General features: G+C 38.9%; 1 protein-coding gene across 4 annotated transcripts in view; it reads left to right on the top strand.

Annotated features, from left to right (window-relative positions):
• RUNDC3B (RUN domain containing 3B) overlaps nucleotides 1-18086 on the top strand; it is a 147746-nt gene that overhangs the window by 113240 nt on the left and 16420 nt on the right. For 2 of the 4 annotated variants that reach the window (XM_060157171.1, XM_060157170.1), the window contains 2 exons: nucleotides 8554-8700; nucleotides 16414-16532. In XM_060157171.1, the coding sequence (XP_060013154.1) occupies nucleotides 8554-8700; nucleotides 16414-16532 (266 nt within the window). The remainder of the gene's footprint in view (nucleotides 1-8553; nucleotides 8701-16413; nucleotides 16533-18086) is intronic. The other 2 variants (XM_060157173.1, XM_060157172.1) reach the window with 1 other exon arrangement.

Genomic DNA, 18086 nt, shown 5'->3' with positions numbered 1-18086 from the left:
ATGCAGAATACATTAATACAGGCAAATACTGCAGGCCACCAACAGATGGCACTCTCTCACTGTACATAATACTCTCTCACCGTGCTTTCCTCTAGCTCAGTTGAGCTAGAACTTGGAGGTGCTTGTTCTGTAGTTGTCCTTGCCCCCATGGTAAACCTCAGCCTCAGCAGCCTTGACCCTTCCTTGCACCCTCTTCCATCAAATGGCTTTTACTTTTTTGTTGTTGTTAAAGCTGTTGTCGTTGTAAAGTTATTGTAATATTTCTTTAATTAATAGGAATTTAACAAATATTTTAAATTGGGTTTGAAGTTTTGTTAGGTTTGTCACAGTTTTTCTTAGTGTTGTAGTTGGAAGGTTGAATAGACTTTGAGTTGTCAGCCCCTAACCCTGTTCTCCCCATAAGGCCAGCTATTTTCAGTGTGTAATTGCAGAACGCTGTTTTGTTTTGTTTCTGCACTATAGCAGAAATGCCTATATTCAGGGTATTTCTGTCCCATAAATTTATTTTTCTTTTTGATGCTCCAATTGTCCTATCTTTGACTAATGGAAATGCCTTTATATTCATTCCTGTGTCCTTCTGACATGACACATTTGTCTTTGCTAATTTTCTTGCTTTCTGGTACAAGATATCCCAGGCTCATCTTCTATATTTCCTGTCCTGGAATCATCCATTCCTCTAAGGATCCAGGGTTTATCTTATATTTTAAAATGAGAGGGAAAAGGAAGCATTTGAGGGAATTCCCTGGTGATCCAGTGGTTAGGAGTCTGCGTTGGGGGCCTGGGTTCAGTCTCTGGCTGGGGAACTAAGATGCCACAAGCCACGCAGCACAGCCAAAAAAAGAAAGAAAGAAAAGGAGGCATTTGAGTGTTTTTCGAGGTTCTAAATTACTCATTAGGGCTTTCCCGGTAGTGCAGTAATTAAGAATCCGCCTGCCAATGCAGGGGACACGCGATCGAGCCCTGGTCCGGGAAGATCCCACATGCCACGGAGCAACTAAGCCCGTGCGCCACAACTACTGAGCCTGCGCTCTAGAGCCCACGAGCCACAACCACTGAGCCCACGCACCACAACTACTGAAGCCCGCGCACCTAGAGCCCATGCTCTGCAACAAGAGAGGCCACCGCAATGAGAAGCCCGCGTGCCGCAACAAAGAGTAGACCCGGCTCACCACAACTAGAGAAAGCCCGCGCGCAGCAACGAAGACCCAGCACAGTCAAAAATAAACAAATAAAATAATTTTTAAAAAAAATAAAATAAATAAATTACTCATTAATGTTTCTTTCTTTTCAAAAGATACTGTCAAGTTAAGGTCTAAAGTGCAACCAGGATAAAATAAATAAGATACAAGGATGTAATTTATAGCACAGGGAATATAGCCAACATGTTATAATAATCTTAAGTGGAGTATAATTCATAAAATATCGAATAACTACGCTATATACTTGAAATTAGTATACTATTGTAAATCAGCTATACTTCAGTTTTTTTTAAGTGTAAACAAGGTTGAAAAGCATTTAAGAGACTTTGATTTGGGGTTAACTTTTTGGGCAAGAATACTTCATAGGTAAATAATTAAAAAATTTTGGGTATGTGGCTCCTTTTTAGGCTTCTTCTTTCAAAATGTTTTATTTGAAGGGAAATAATTGTAAAGTGATACAAAGTGAGTCTTTATCCCATGGCTGTGTCTAAAATTAACAGAAAACAAAACACAAAGATTTATTTTTTAAAAATATTTATTTGGCTGCATTGGGTCTTCATTGCGGCGTGCAGGCTTCTCTAGTTGCAGCGCTTGGGCTTCTCTAGTTGAGGCATGTAGGATCTTAGTTCCCAGCCAGGGATTGAACCCGCATCCCCTGCATTGGAAGGTGGATTCTTAACCACTGGACCACCAGGGAAGTCCCAAAGAAATTTTTATATTAAAATTATGAAGAAATTAGGATATTCACAAGCTATATGAGCATTTTCCAATTCTGGTAAACTTTAAATTAAGAAGAGTAGGGACCTCCCTGGTGGTCCAGTGGTTAAGACTCCATGCTTCCACTGTAGGGGGCACAATTTTGATCCCTGGTCAGGGAACTAAGATCCCACATGCTGTGCGGCACAGCCAAAAAAAAAAAAAAAAAGTAACTCTCATTATTTCTTTTGGTGCTAAATTGCTTTTATAACTTCTCTGGCCTTTATTCATTCATTTGACAAATAAATATTGAGAATGCCATGAAGAGCCAGGCCCTGTTCTAGGTGCCGGTGATTCAGGAGTGAATAAAACAAAGTCCCTGCCCTCATAGAGTTTACACTGAGTGGACGGCAGCCACCAACACCGACAGTAAACAAATAGTGCCTGAGTGGTGGTCCTCTTCCTCTTCCAGGGTCGTCAAGAGAGGCTTGGAGGCCGTAACTCTCTTACCCTGTGTTCCTAGGAGAGTGAGGGGTGGAGTGTATCAACACCTGGTGTTTGGTGGCTTTCCCTTTCTGGAACTTCAGTGCTCTTTACCTCATTCTCATTATTCTCATTATGATTCTCAATATTACGCTCATGAGCATAAAATTTTGCACTCCTGTAGTCCTGCTAGATTAGGTCCTTTATTTTCATGAAGGTTGTAGCCTAAGATTTTCTCAGTGTGCCCTGTCACAAATAGTAGTGGACTATATCCTGAGAATTACAGTACATCAGGAAATAAATAGTAAGTGGAAAGTAACAAAGGTGTGCAGCAGGGGTGTTGGGCATTTGTTAGACTCACTCTCAGAACTTGCCTTGTAGCCATCGGCGTCCAATGTATTGACTCATCAAAATTGAAAGTTGCCTCATGCCATGGACCTTTGGGATTACTTAGGAGCACGTGGAGTCACAGATATTAAATGCTAAGTGCCAAGGGCTATATGCCTTATGTATATCTAGAGGCTGAAAGTAAAGCTTCATCATGAGCATCAGCACAGCATCTGAGGTAGGTGGGAAAGGAGCAAAGTGAGGGAGAGAGGATAACCCTCAAGTTTGGAGACACAGGATAAAGAATCAAGTAAGTGAACAGAATAATATGGACAGCTTTGAATTGACTAAGCACTGCTCTCAAAATATAGAGAATGGGATTCTACATCTTTTTTTTTTTTTAACATCTTTATTGGGGTATAATTGCTTTACAATGGTGTGTTAGTTTCTGCATTATAACAAAGTGAATCAGTTATACATATGGGATTCTACATCTTTTAAAAGAGCTTGTAAGTAGCAGTAGACTTGAGCCTAATCTCTGAAAGGAAGGAAAGAGACCAAACTGTGGAAATTTCATCTTTTTGTCTTTCATTAAAATAATGAATGTAATATTGAGGGCTCAAAAGAATGTAAGATCTAGTTTTTGAAGCTAGGGTGCTCTGGCTGAAACCCTCACCTTAAATACCATCTTCAGCTAAAGACAAAAGAGGGTAGGATGTTGGAAGTAGTGGTTTGGGACTTCAGAGTGGAGGGATGAAATTTACATGGAGATGAGAAAGTAAATGTTTGGTAAACAAATGTTTGCTTGACCATGCAGAGATAGTGAGACGCAGAGTAGACTCTGATCTCTCCCTTACCACACCTAGCCCATATTCTTTGAAGGTGTCTTTGGTGATAGCTCTATTCCTGGAACCAGACCCATTATCTAAATTCTTTAGGTAGCTAAGGGGATGGTAAAAATAAAGACTTCTGAGTCTTCTTTTTCTTAAAAACAATCATTCTAAATTAATTCTTATGCCAAAGAGATGTATTTTGGGGTGGCAAACATTGCTCCCTTACAGAGTTAATATCCAAAATATATAAGGAACTCGTACAACTCAATAGGAACAAACAAACCAATTAAAAAATGAGCAAAAGACTTGAATAGACATTTCTCCAAAGAAGACATACAGATGACCAACAGGTACATGGAAAGATGCTCAACTTCGCTAATCATCAGGGAAATGCAAATTACAATTACAATGAGCTGTTACCTCACACCTGTGAGAATTTCTGTTAGCAGAAAGACGATAGATAGATGATAAGTGTTCGCAAGGATGTAGAAAAAGGAATCCTTGGTCAATGTTGTGAGAATGTAAATTGGTGCAGCCTCTTTGGAAAACAGTATGGAGCTTCCTCAGAAAATTAATAGAACTATCGTATGATCCATCAATCCCACTTCTGAGTATTTATCCAGAGGAAGGGAAGTTAGGATTGTTGTCAAACCCAAGTTCATGTGCCCCACGCACAGTGAGGCCAAACAAACTGAAAAGTTGGAGTTTGGAGCAGAGAAAGGTTTATTGATCGAAAAGGGTGCTGAAAAGATGGGGAGACAAAGGTTTGTCTCAGATCCATCTTACCAGCTGGCCAGGGCATAACATTTTTAAAGGCAACATTTGGGATGAGGGTTGCAGGGGACTTGACTTTTTTCTGATTGGTTAGTGGTGAGGTAACAGGGTGGTGTTTCAGGAATCTTAATCATCAGCCTTCTTGTTCCAACCAGTCTGGGGCCCCGTGCTTGTGCCCAGCCTGTAGTCACCATCCTCCACCTGGGTGGGGGGGCGGGGTCTTAGTTCCTACAGAACAGCTCAAAGATCTGTGTCAGATTGTTTTGTATATGCCTCGAGGAGGAATTCAGACTCTGGTGAGCTCTTGTTTCTCAACTGCTTTTCCTTTGTTTCTGCATTCCCTCACTTCCCTAATTAACAACTGCTTGAATCTCTTCTTTGGAACTCAGGGAAGGCCTAGGAGACAAAGCCTTTTTCTACAAACAAGAAACTGGGGACAGGAAAGCCTTTTGTACCCAAGAGGACCCCTCAGGGTCCTACTCTATTTCAGAATCTTGAAGAGATGTCTGCATTGTTATGTTAATTTCAGCATTATTAACAGTAGCCAAGAGGTAGAGGTGACTTAAGCGTCCATGTGTCCATGGATGAATGGATGAAGAATATGTAATATATATAAAAAGACCCTGTGTCTGTATACACACATAGAGGCACAATGGATGATAATTCAGCCTTAAAAATGAAGGAAATCCTGTCATTCATGACAACATGGATGACATTACGCTAAGTGAAATAGACTAGATGCAGAAAGACAAATACTGCACGATCCCACTTACATGTGGACTCTGAAATAGTCAAATTCAGAGAAACAGAATGATTGTTACCAGGGCCTGGAGAGAGGGGAAGTTGGGGAGATATGGTTCAGGAGTACAAAGTTTCAGTTATGCAAGATGAATAAATTCTGGAGATCTAATGTATAACAATGTGACAATAGTTAACAATATTGTATACTTGAAATTTTCTGAGAGGGTAGATAAGTGTTCTCATCACACAAAAAAGAGGTTAACTGTGAGGTGTTGGATGTGTCAATTAGCTTGAGTGTGGTTATTATTTCACATTGTATATCAAATCATCAAGTTGTACACTTTAAATGTATACATTTTAAATTGTCAGTTATACCTCAGTAAAGCTGGGGAGGAAAAGATTGAATTATATTTGTGTGTGTGTGTGTGTGTGTGTGTGTGTGCGTGGCCAAATTCCTACATAATTCCTACTGAGAATCTAAAGAGAAAATAGCTGACTGTCTCCCAGTTTAGAGGTAGATATTACAGGAAAGTTCTTAAAATTAGCTGGAATACATATATGATTTCTACTTTCTTAGTAAATTAAACAATTTCCCCTTAGTGTATTTTTCTGTAGAATTATTACCTTAATGAGAGAATGTTAAATTGACTTATAGACATAAGCGACAAGTAGTATCTGTCTCATATGGAATGATTTAGTTTTTAGATTAGCTCAGTAATGTTAGCATTGGTTAGAGTTTTAATTAGTTAAATGCTAATTATCACATAGTTTCACCTTTAATTGCCCCTGATTTTGCACTATGAAATAACAGTAATTGTTGAGTAATTTAAGATGAACCTATTTTAAAACTTGGCCAAATGAGAAATTTCCTCATTCTTCGTATATTAACATCAGTTGGATTACCGTTGAGTAGGTCTTGAAGTTAACTTGGTACGTTTTGCTTGTTCTAAGGTAAGTAATGGGATTCTTTGATTGCAAGCCGTCACAACTAACTCTTAAAACACAAATGGAATTCATTAGATTGATATCAATAACTCATGGAATGGATAAGATACTGGGAAAGTAGGCCTGGAGAGAGGTAGGCTGAGCTACTTCAGAGGGTTGGGAAGTAGGAACATCAGGAATATCTCTTTGCTGGTACATTTTGGTCAGGACCTCACTGCTAGAACAAATAAACTGCTTCGTCTATTTATCACTCTAAATGGACTCAGGTCAAGATTCAAAATTCAGGGATGGGGTTTTCAACCTAACTTAATTCACTTGCCTGCCCCCTAGTGTACTGGAGTGGTGAGAGAAAAGGCCTGCCTTACACAGCATCCTCCAGGCTTTCCTTTTCATAGTAGCAAGGCAAGTGCCAGGATTTACTGTGTCCACATTCCTCACAAACGGTGGAACACAGATGTGGCACGAATGAAAACTAGGCCTATTCAATACGCTGAGATTTCTTATCTCCTGTTTCAGAGGACCAGGCAGCTTCCCATAGAAAAAGGCAGTACTTTAATTCGTCATAGGGCAAAAATTCTCCACAGACAAATAGTGTGTAAAAACTCTTGTGAGGGCTTCCCTGGTGGCGCAGTGGTTGGGAGTCCGCCTGCTGATGCAGGGGACATGGGTTCGTGCCCCGGTCCGGGAAGATCCCACATGCCGCGGAGCGGCTGGGCCCGTGAGCCATGGCCGCTGAGCCTGTGCGTCCGGAGCCTGTGCTCCGCAACGGGAGAGGCCACAACAGTGAGAGGCCCACGTACCACAAAAAAAAAAAAGAAAACTCTTGTGAAACTTCAGTTCCTTTTTCCATTTTATATGCTGTAAGACTTTTCGCTTTCCAGAAAGAATATATTCTGAAGTGGAAGATCGTTCATTTACTTATCATTGAGTTCTACCAATGGCGTTTCCTCAGATGCACATTTGCCTTTCTTCCCTTCTGCTCTGAATATTTCCTGTAGGCCAGTTATGACATTGGAATTGAGTTCTCCAGTGACATTCACTGGGAACCCTAAAGAGGGAATATGTGAAAGAGAGAAATCTAGTAAGAGAACCCAAAATAATGGTAGTTTATTATAATAGATTCTCTGGCCAGTGATCCCCGTTTCTGCTTTATACTATTTTTCTGTCAATCTTAGAAGATTTCTAATCACTCTTTACTGTTTTCATAAAAACCGATGTTAAATTACCTTAAAAGCCTTTTAAAATTTTTTCATTCCTTTTCTAGTGAAATGAAATCGTTGGACCTAGCCTGAAGGAATACCTTGATGGGAGACATTCTCACTGATTTCTGCCTATTTCACTTCTAGTATTCCATTGTAAGAGAGAAGCTAGTGTTGACATCAGATAATGTTTCTTTATGGACATAGTGGAGCAAATATTTATAAATGCACACAGATATTCCGTAAAATAAGAAATATTTGTATGGGGCTTGCTAGAGACATTAAAGAAAATGGGATTATTCCATTAGAATCATGGTTAATAGCCAGAGGTGTTGTGCCGGCGGATTTTCTCCAGTGTAGGAGCGTCTTGCTAGCGCACCACTGACCCTCTGCCACCCACAATAAGACTATGGTCTCTGAAAGTTAGTGGCAGGCACGTTTTACTTCCTACTTCTGAGCTGGTGGGTCAGGACCTTGAAACGCTAAAGTCATGGACTCCTGTTTGAGAATGCAGGTTGCCTAGGTGGTATTTTAAGGCATTTTAGAGGTAGAATAAGAGCTTTCCAAACAGAATTATGCTTTTAAACGAACTACCAGTTCAAATGTTGAATTAGTCTTGTGACAGTTGGTTTGTGAAATTGAAATCTTGGGAGAAAGCTAGTTCTTTTGCAACTTGTTACTGACAAGTAACAGCTCTACAAAAATGGAAGTAAACCATGAGTTGTTATAATGGCTTCGTTCTGTGGTTGAAATATCTCCAGTAGATTATATTGTTCAATGTAATTGTCATTGATATAATTATGTTCATGAAGATTTATTAGTAGTCACTTTTATCAGAAACAATTACAGGAACCTCATGGATTTTTTATTTTATATTTTTCTGTATTTTATTTTTATTCATTTTAATTGTTTTTGTTTGTTTACTGAGTTAAATTACTTCAACAGATTGTGAATTTTGAAGCTAGAGAATCATACACGTGGACTCTTTACTCTCTTTTGTATTTTAACTGGCGTCTGATCACCTGTAACTCTAAGGTATCACCATTGTTTTTTAGTTAAGATGTAAAATGCATCTTGAGTCCCTTAGTCCTTTAGTAATATCTCTGGGGAAAAGATAGGAAGTCTGAATTTCACAGGTAGTGATTTATTGTAGCAGTAGAGAAAGAATGAAAAACACATATTGCAGGAGACGAAACAGTCATAGCCCCAACTAGCCTTCCTGTAGTTCTGGTCACATTCTGTTAACATATCATTTTAAAAAGGTGAATTTGGGGGCCTAAGTTGATGCCATTATCAGGTTCCTGTGCCAATGCAGAACAGTGAAGACAAAAGCACTCACCATCTTAATATTCACAGGACTGTGCTAAAGAATAATGATTTAAGATCAAGACAAGAGTTAACTGCCCACCTCACCAACCAGTGGCCTTCCCCAGGAGCTCTGGATGTCAATGCTGTTGCCTTGGATACGTTGCTTTACCGAAAACACAATAAACAGTGGTATGAGTAAGTGTGATACTTTTTTTTTCCAACTAATTACGAACTTAGTTGTACCAAACACATGGCTATCCACTTTGGTTTCTCATGCTTCTTTCTGAATTCGTTATTAGTTTAGAGCAAAAGTAGGATTTAAGACTATTGTGGCTTAGTAAGGTTAGATTAAGGCAGTGAATGTGGTAATGTTATGAAGCCAAGGCACCCTGGAGAAGTAAAAAAAATTTGAGAAATCCACCAGCTACCTACTTCTCCTCTAGTTAATCTTCAGGCAGTCCTTCAGTGAAATCTGTGAGCCTGTATTTTATGAGCCATCTATTTTTTTTTTTTTTTTTTTTTGCGTCACGCGAGCCTCTCACTGTTGTGGCCTCTCCCGTTGTGGAGCACAGGCTCCGGACGCGCAGGCTCAGCAGCCATGGCTCATGGGCCCAGCCGCTACGCAGCATCTGGGATCTTCCTGGACCGGGGCACGAACCCGCGTCCCCTGCATTGGCAGGCGGACTGTCAACCACTGCGCCACCAAGGAAGCCCGAGGCATCTATTTTTTAATTGTAGCTTTGGTGTTTGTGTTAGGACTAATTTTCATGCTTGTTATAAAACATAAAATTCCATCTCATGAAAGCGTAGAAAGAAATTTACTTGTTCTTGATGGGTCTGGAAGACTTTTGTTCATTTTCAGTAAATCTAATATTGGGGGGATATTGAAGATATAATCACTCCACCTATAGGCCACAAGATCCTCCTCCTGTTTCTTTGTCCCAGTGTTCAGGACTATTTCGTTTCTTCATTGTTTCCCAGTGTTGAGAGAGCAGCAAAATTTTAGGATCTCTTTCTTTAGGTAGTCTTCATTTTGGAACGTGTAAATTGTATTACCTTCTTTTGGCTTTTAGCCATTTCCCATCATGGTAATTTTTTTTCAATATCTTTATTTTCCTATATGTCTTCAGCTAATTTTCTGATTATTTTCCCTGCTCTTCCTGCAACTCCTTCTGTTCTTTCCCTTCCCTTCCTCCCTTTCTTCTTTTGTCCCTCCTTCCTCTCCTTCCCTCTCTTCTCTTCTCCCTCTTTTTCTCTGTTTTTCTCTCCACTTTGCTTTTAGAGCCCTTGCTTTAAATTTCACTGGTAGAGCAACACACTTCTTTCCCTGCTTCATAGGGTGCCTTTCACTAGGTAATTAGTAGCCAGACTGTTTATACAAGGAATGTTTTAGCATAGACATAATTTCTGCCTGCTTTACTCTGTGATTTTTTTCATTTATCGGAGGTAGAACTCAAATTTTACCTTTCGTTGTTTAAAAAAAATTGCTAGAGGCTTTAATGTTTGTTTCACTGATTGTTAGAGATACGTAGGGAAACATAAGCCAGTTATTTACAGAATGAATCCGTAGAACCCTCTTCAGCATCTCCTGTACCGCACTTAGTATGATTCAAGGTGTTGACTGGACCTTTCATGGATTGGAACTGGATTCCCCTTACATCCTTAAGAAAGTCATAAATAACTGGAATATATCTTATTATCCTAGTATATAATTTTATCTTTCTGTGACATTGAATGAATGGAAGAATATTAGTTTATTTGTATTTCTGATTTATAGTTGAAAAACTGAATTTATAGCAATACTTGGTAGACTTACCTATGTATAACATAAGATACTCCAGCTTTTTTAACTGCAAAAATATTATAATATTATATCCTGACAAGTTAAAAGACTAATAACTATGTCTTTTTATTGCAATACCTACATGGTCACTTTAGACAGTGGGAGGTAAAATATTTTAGCCAAAAGACATGTATGTACCACTGCCTGCCCATAGAGCTACCTATTGAAGAACCAATAAGGACATCTAAGTGGAAGATTTATTTCCAGATTACCTTTGCATGCAGTAATAGTGACTTTTTTTTACAGAATATTGTAGCAGCAACAAAAGTTATTGCAGTCTCAGAAAAGAATGCAGTGAAACTGCCTGTTTGTCTGTTTAGAATGGATCTAGATTTTATACCTCTTGACTCAGTTACTCCATTAGTTTAAGAAGGGGCACCCTTTCCTTCCCAGCATCATCCTTTAATCTAACCTGCCCTCAGATGTTGGTATTGCTTTTCTGTGGCCCTATCGCCAAATTGATATCCCTGAACAAAAAGTATGCACGAGGGGGTAGCTCTGAGATCCCTGGACCTACAGTTTAAAGTCAGGACTTAAAAGTATCTCTGCTGCTTCCTTGCTGTGTAACACTAAGCATCACTTCCTCTCTCTCTCTTTTTTTTAAAATATATTTATTTATTTGTGACTGCGTTGGGTCTTCATTGCTGCACCCAGGCTTTCTCTAGTTGCGGCAAGCGGGGGCTACTCTTCGTTGCGGTGTGCAGGCTTCTCATTGCGGTGGCTTCTCTTGTTGCGGGGCACAGGCTCTAGGTGCGCGGGCTTCAGTAGTTGTGGCACGTGGGCTCCATAGTTGTGGCTTGCGGGCTCTAGAGCACAGGCTCAGTAGTTGTGGCTTGCGGGCTTAGCTGCTCCACAGCGTGTGGGATCCTCCTGGACTCGAACCTGGACTCCAGGGCTCGAACCCGTATCCTCTGCATTGGCAGGGAATTCTTAACCACTGTGCCACCAGGGAAGTCTCACTTCCTCGTCTTCCCTTCTGTTTCTGCACATGTAATGTTGGAGGGTAATGCCTGTTTAAACAGAATTGTAAGAGTCATATGAGGTAATAAATAGCCTGAAACCTAATCATTTCCTGGTAAATCTTTATTTATTTATAGCCTATATAATCTTTTTTTGTTTATACTCTCACATAACCTTGTATCTTTCATGTTTGGAGAATATACACTCACCCAACATCCCAAGCTCTACTTTCTTAGAGAGCTTGTAAAACCCTATATAAAATTAAAATGACCAGCAAATCCCCAGTTGTTCAAAATACATAATACCAACTTTTTCATGTAAAAATGGAGACTTCGGATTTTCAGAACAGAGTAGTGCTGTATAAATCATGTTTGAAACAAATCATAGCCAGATAACTTGGCTATGGTCACCTGGTCGTGGAAGGATCCCTTTCACAATAGATCTTAAATTTATTTCCATTTAATATACTGTTTATAAAACTTTAAAACTATCATTTCCAGTTTATTTCTTTATTATTTAGACCTGGCAAGATTAGTTATGATGGATTTTACTATATCTTTTCCTTTATTTCAAACATAGGAATATCATGTTTGATATTATAGCGTTATAGGCTCACTGTAGAAGCTCAACAATAAATAAATATGTAAAGCACACTCCCAGACACACATAGAGCAATTGATTCTTTTTTGTCTCCAATAAGTTCTGTTTTAATATGTATCTTTTTATGTAAAGTCTAGGTCACATGAGCTTGTTAGATATTTGTTATATAATCTTGTTAGATTATCTGTTACATAGCCTTGTTAGATTATTGCCTAATGCATCATTCCCATCCCAAAAGATGAGATTCATTGTCACTTTTTTGCGGTACGCGGGCCTCTCACTGTTGTGGCCTCTCCCGTTGCGGAGCACAGGCTCCGGACGCGCAGGCTCAGCGGCCATGGCTCACGGGCCCAGCCGCTTCGCAGCATGGGGCACGAATCCATGTCCACTGCATCGGCAGGCGGACTCTCAACCACTGCGCCACCAGGGAAGCCCTACTTAAGCTTCTTTTAGTCTTCTAAATTTATCATTGTCTTCCAGTTTGGCTGTTATTCACAAAATTATTAAGAATAATGAGCCTTGGGGCTTCCCTAGTGGCGCAGTGGTTGAGAGTCCGCCTGCCGATGCAGGGGACGCGGGTTCGTGCCCCAGTCCGGGAAGATCCCACATGCCGCGGAGCGGCTGGGCCCGTAAGCCATGGCCGCTGAACCTGCGCGTCCGGAGCCTGTGCTCCGCAACGGGAGGGGCCACAACAGTGAGAGGCCCGCGTACCGAAAAAAAAAAACAACAAAAAAAACAAACAAAAAAAAAAAAAAACAAGAATAATGAGCCTTTATGTGCCCTTTATGATCTATCATTTAGGCCTACTTTTCTTAATGACTCCGATGCATCAGATATAATCACTTCAGGTGTATTAGAGGTTCTCCTTCCCTTGTGTGTCTTTCCAGTCTTTTTAGAATAGGACTCCCTAAAGCACTGAGGCTGTAGAAATCTCTTTAAATAAGTTTTGCATTGACCTGACTCACATGTATCCTTTCAAGCTCCCTTGCATCCTTCCATTTTGTAGCAAATTGAGACTTTATAGATGTTCTGCTCTAACAAATGCTTCGTTTGTTCCTTTAACATACTTCTATGAAAATCAAACCAAGAATAAAAAGAATGGCATATTTCTGTTTCCACACACAGTCATGTGCCTCTGTGTAGACAGTGCACATTATTTGTTTTTATTTTGTACATGTGGATAGTTTCTTCTTCTATCTCTCTGTTGCCCAATGACTACCAGATAATGTGAATTATCATTGACCTCAGTATGTCTGCTGGGCGAATAAGTCATGTAGATTATCCATATCATTGCATCTGCATTGATATAAAGTATAAAATTGTAGAAAATTTTACTTATAATTGAATTCAGCCCTGTTGCGCAGTTTCCTTTTAATTTGCCTTTATTTGGTACCCAGTTCTATGTATATAAGTCTAAACTTGAATGATTTTATTTTTTTATTTTTTATTTTTTTGGCTACAACACGCGGCTTGTGGGACCTTAGCTCCCCGGCCAGGGATCAAACCCATGCCCCCTGCAGTGGAAGCGCAGAGTCTTAACTGCTGGACCGCCAGGGAAGTCCTGAGTTTGAGTGGTTTTAAAATGCTTATATAGTAAGATATTGAATGCAGTGGATTTTATTATATCCCAGGTGCTCATGACAATTCCTACAAGTTTAAATTATATTTAACAATGTAATGGCATAGATTAAACTGCAAACTTTTATATAGTCATAATGCATGACTCTTACTATCTTGGGTTCTTATTTTGATTAAACTCTTGCCGTTTAAAAAATTATACTCTGTGAGAAACAGAGACATGGATGTAGAGAACAAACGTATGGACACCAAGGCGGGTAAGGGGGCTGGTGGTGGTGGTGGGATGAACTGGGAGATTGGGATTGACATGTATACACTAATATGTATAAAATAGGTAACTAATAAGAACCTGCTGTATAAAAAAATAAATAAAATAAAAATTAAAAAAAATGTATCAACCCCCAGCAACACATTAAAAAAAAAAGAAATTATACCCTGAGAAATAGGAACAGACCGTTAACTGGTTTGACGAATCTGGTGGGTTACACTTAAATCTTTCAATGTGTTTAAAGTGAGTCTAGAATTCTAAGATAGGACTTAGTGATGACCTTTTAAAGACAGAACTCCCATAGACAGATAGTTTGCTCCATGACAACAAAACGTTTGTCAGATGGAGCTGCCGGCCGGATTGGAAATATGGTAAAAAATGAGGAAACCAAAGCCATTCTTTGTCATTACTGAAAGCAGCTGAACTAGATTCCTACCATGTGGTGGGAAATAGTTTAATGCAAGGAAGATGTTGTATGGTACTATTCTTAATATCTTATGAATAATGTGCTTAGTTTTGGCTTGGAATTGTTATTTTTGCTTCAGAACATCATTGTCTACCAAATTTTATTTTTATATTCATTGACATTTGGTTAAGTAAATAAAGCCAATAAACTCAGAGTTTATTCACTGAAGGGTAGAAAGGTCCCTAAATCACTTTGGGCTTAGAAGTGTGGTATTCTAAAAGGTACTTCAGTAGGTCACACAGAAAGCTCATTTTGTGTTGCCATTATCATAGGATGCTTTCACATGCTTTCCTCCCTTGAGAGTCTGTAAATGTGTGCTGTCAAGTTCTCAGTCCTTACTCGCCAGAGTCTTTTTTGCTTCTGGGTGTTTTGTTGTTTGTAAATACTTCTACGCATAATTTTTTTAATTTAATAATATTAAGTTTCCTATAGTGAAATATCAGTGTCAGAAACTCATCTTAAGCCCTTCATTTTTAAAAGCAAGTCCTCTACCTATTAGTCCCAGAAAAATAATTTGGAAAAGAAACTTATTTATAAATAACTTCCTTTATTCAATTCCTCTGTTCCTGATTTCTGCTATAGCTAAAGAAATAAGATTTTACTGGAAATCAAGTGAAATTTTCAGTGATTTGATTAAATACAGTATAATTTACATGGTCTATCTCAGCAAACAAGGCTATTCTTTAAGAAGGGTTTCTAATAAAATAGGAAGACATCTTTTCTTCTTACACTAGAGAGGAGATAGCATAGTAGTTAAGGGGATAGAATTAGAACTAGGCTACCAAGTTCAAATCTCATCTCTTGTGCCCCAGTTTCTTCTGCTGTAAAGTGGGGATAATAATAATTCCAACCTCTTCTGGTAGTCGTGAGGATTAAATAAGTTAATGTATGTAATATATGTAGAACAGTGCCTAGCATTTGGTAAGTGCTATATAAATATCGGGTATCATTTTTTTGTTACATGTTGTATAGCTTATATATGTGTCATCTATTGTAATTATCAGAAGTTTCCTACAGTAGACTTTCCTGCTACTTAAAATTATAATTAAGAACTTTATACTCTCAACATTTAAAAAATGATGTTATAAAGTGAGAATGCTGCTCGTATTGTAGGCTGGGAAGGCTATTCCATCACCTCATCCTTCACCTCATTTCTTAGAGGAGAAAACAAATAGATGCCTGCTGTATATATCCCCCTTAATATACATACACCTGATAAATTTGTAAGTCTACTGTTATGTGTATGAATAGAGAGTAGCTATGTAAGAGATATATGTTTCCTATAACATTATCATAGACTATATAACATTTCTAGGAAATTAGATAGGGTTTGGTTACCTTGGGAAATAAATATTGAACCTGAAAAACATATTCCCTCTCCTGGATCATTTATATTTAGAAATAAAAATGAATTTTGTTCATGTACTTGAAATGTCAGTAACATGAAAGCTGCATATATCTCTTGAGTTGGTTTTATGTTGACAGAACAAATATGAGGAAGGTTTAAACATTTGCACATAAACATTCATTAACATTTAAACATAAATATTTATTAACTTTCCATTTATAGCTGAATTTTTTCATCTATTATAATTTATTTCTAGTGAATTTGTTTACTAGAAAATGAGCTCACAGTTATAAATAGATGATGGAAGGAGGTTAATTATCTTGATGGTGTATTAACACAAGCAGGTATTTTACTACCCAACATTTTTTAAACTTCTCAGTTACAGGAATTGATAACAGTAGTTTGTTATTATTTTTATTTAATAACCATCTGTAACGGTATCAAGGCACTGTGCTTAGGAGATACACAATCATCACTAAGTTATGTCAGTTTTGTTTCTGTATTAGGAGAGATGTAAGATTTTCTGCACCTTTGACAATTAATAATGACCCGAAGTCCCTATTTCTTAGCTAACTTGATCATCAAAAATTGGTGTAAGGAATTAAATTTGTTTGACAAGTTGTTTCTCTTTTCCTTTTTTTAGTGGATTAAACAGACCTTCAGAGAGGGTGGAGGGAAAAGGATAACGGAGATTCTATTGCTGCCATGATAAAGACAGTTGAGGGGGGAAATTGGGGAGAAATTAACCAGAAACTCAATAAGTTGGAGAAAACCATTAAAGAATATCTCTAGAAATTCTTTATTGTGAGAAGAAGGTAAAGTAGTATTTCACCCTTGTTTTACAGAAAAAGTTGTCAAAGTCTTGACCAGTTATCAGCTGAAGTTAGCCTTTCTCAGGCTTCACTGGATCCAGGTCAGTCACAAGGAGATGGAAAACGAGACACATTAAATTTAATCAGTGAAGGTAAGAAAGAAAAAATCTATTTAAAAATTGCTTTTTCCTGAACTATACATATTTTGGTTGCAGAGGATTGCTAAAGAATAATAGTGACATTTCTGTGAAGCATGCTAGGAATTAAGCTGCCATTATGATTAAAAATAGTCTGCTCTTGTTTTTTTCTCATGTGTTTGTAGCTAACCTTCTCGATAGATATTCTGTAATTGTTACCTTTATTTCCTCATTTCCTGTATTCTTTTTTACCCACTCCAATTTGGCTTTTGTGTCTCTACCACTTATTAAAATGACTTTTATCAAGGTGATCAACCACTGCAGTAGTGCTGACATCGGTCCTCTGTCTTCATTCTTTTAAACTTCTCAGCAGCTTTTGATCCAACTGATGATTTCCTCATTCTTGAGTCACTTTTGGTACTTCATTTTCTGAGTATTCTGAAAAACTTGGGGAATAAACATAAAAGAGTTTTCTTTCCTGTTACTGCTTTCAGCTGTGTTCTAACCACCCCTCTTTCCAGTGGGTTACATCTTCCTGAACAACATATTGATCCAATTTCATAAGTTTTCAGGCCACTTTCAATTATATGATCACATTTCAGTTTCTAAGACACAGTCTATTCTTTTTTTTTTTGGTACGCGGGCCTCTCACTGTTGTGGCCTCTCCCGTTGCAGAGCACAGGCTCCGGACATGCAGGCTCAGTGGCCATGGCTCACGGGCCCAGCCGCTCCGCGGCATGTGGGATCTTCCCGGACCAGGGCACGAGCCCGTGTCCCCTGCATCAGCAGGCGGACTGTCAACCACCGCACCACCAGGGAAGCCCCAGTCTATTAATTTTTAAACTTCAGTAAAATAGCTGGTTCAAAATCTTTTCTTCCCGTCCCCCCCCCTCCCCCAGTATAGGCTAGATGTGTTACTCTAGCACTTTGGATTGGACACCTGGTGCTGATATGATCTCATGCTCACATATTTTACCTCTCCTTCTTCCCAGTTCCACACCTGCTGGTGTGTGCGAGGGCTAGGGAAAGACAGTTCCTTACCTCAGAGGAACCTGTATTCCTCTATGCCTCCTTTCTTCTCTTGTCTTCTCCATTGCAATAAATGACCACCGTAGACATTATCTTAGACACTGCTCTTTCGCCTTATAACTGCAAGTCAGTTCATTAGCAAGTCCTGTCAGCTTCCCATACAACACGTGCTGTATACATTGATTCATCATCTCCATTACTACAACTCTAGTCTGGGCCACCTGGGTCAAGCCTCTTGGATGGACTCTCCTTCCTGCCTCCTCACAAGTCATTCTCCATGTAGTGAACAGTGATCTTTGAAAACATAAATCAGAATCTACTATACGCCCCCCTTAAAATTCTCCAGTCGCGCTCAGTGACAATCAGAATAAAATCCAAACTGCTTATCTTGGATGGCTTCCTTCATAATCTTGTCCTTAACAGCTTCTGCCTCATATCATACCATTCTTTTGTTTGTTCTCTACACCACAGCAAACTGACCTCCAAACCATTCTTCCAAGCTGGTTTCTGCCTCAGCTATCTTTACACTTGCTTTTCCCA

The sequence above is a fragment of the Lagenorhynchus albirostris genome, chromosome 8 (assembly GCF_949774975.1).
Source record: "Lagenorhynchus albirostris chromosome 8, mLagAlb1.1, whole genome shotgun sequence".
Lineage (NCBI taxonomy): Eukaryota > Metazoa > Chordata > Mammalia > Artiodactyla > Delphinidae > Lagenorhynchus > Lagenorhynchus albirostris.
The sequence above is the reverse complement of the archived record's forward strand: the minus strand, read 5'-3'. Positions and strand labels throughout refer to the sequence as shown.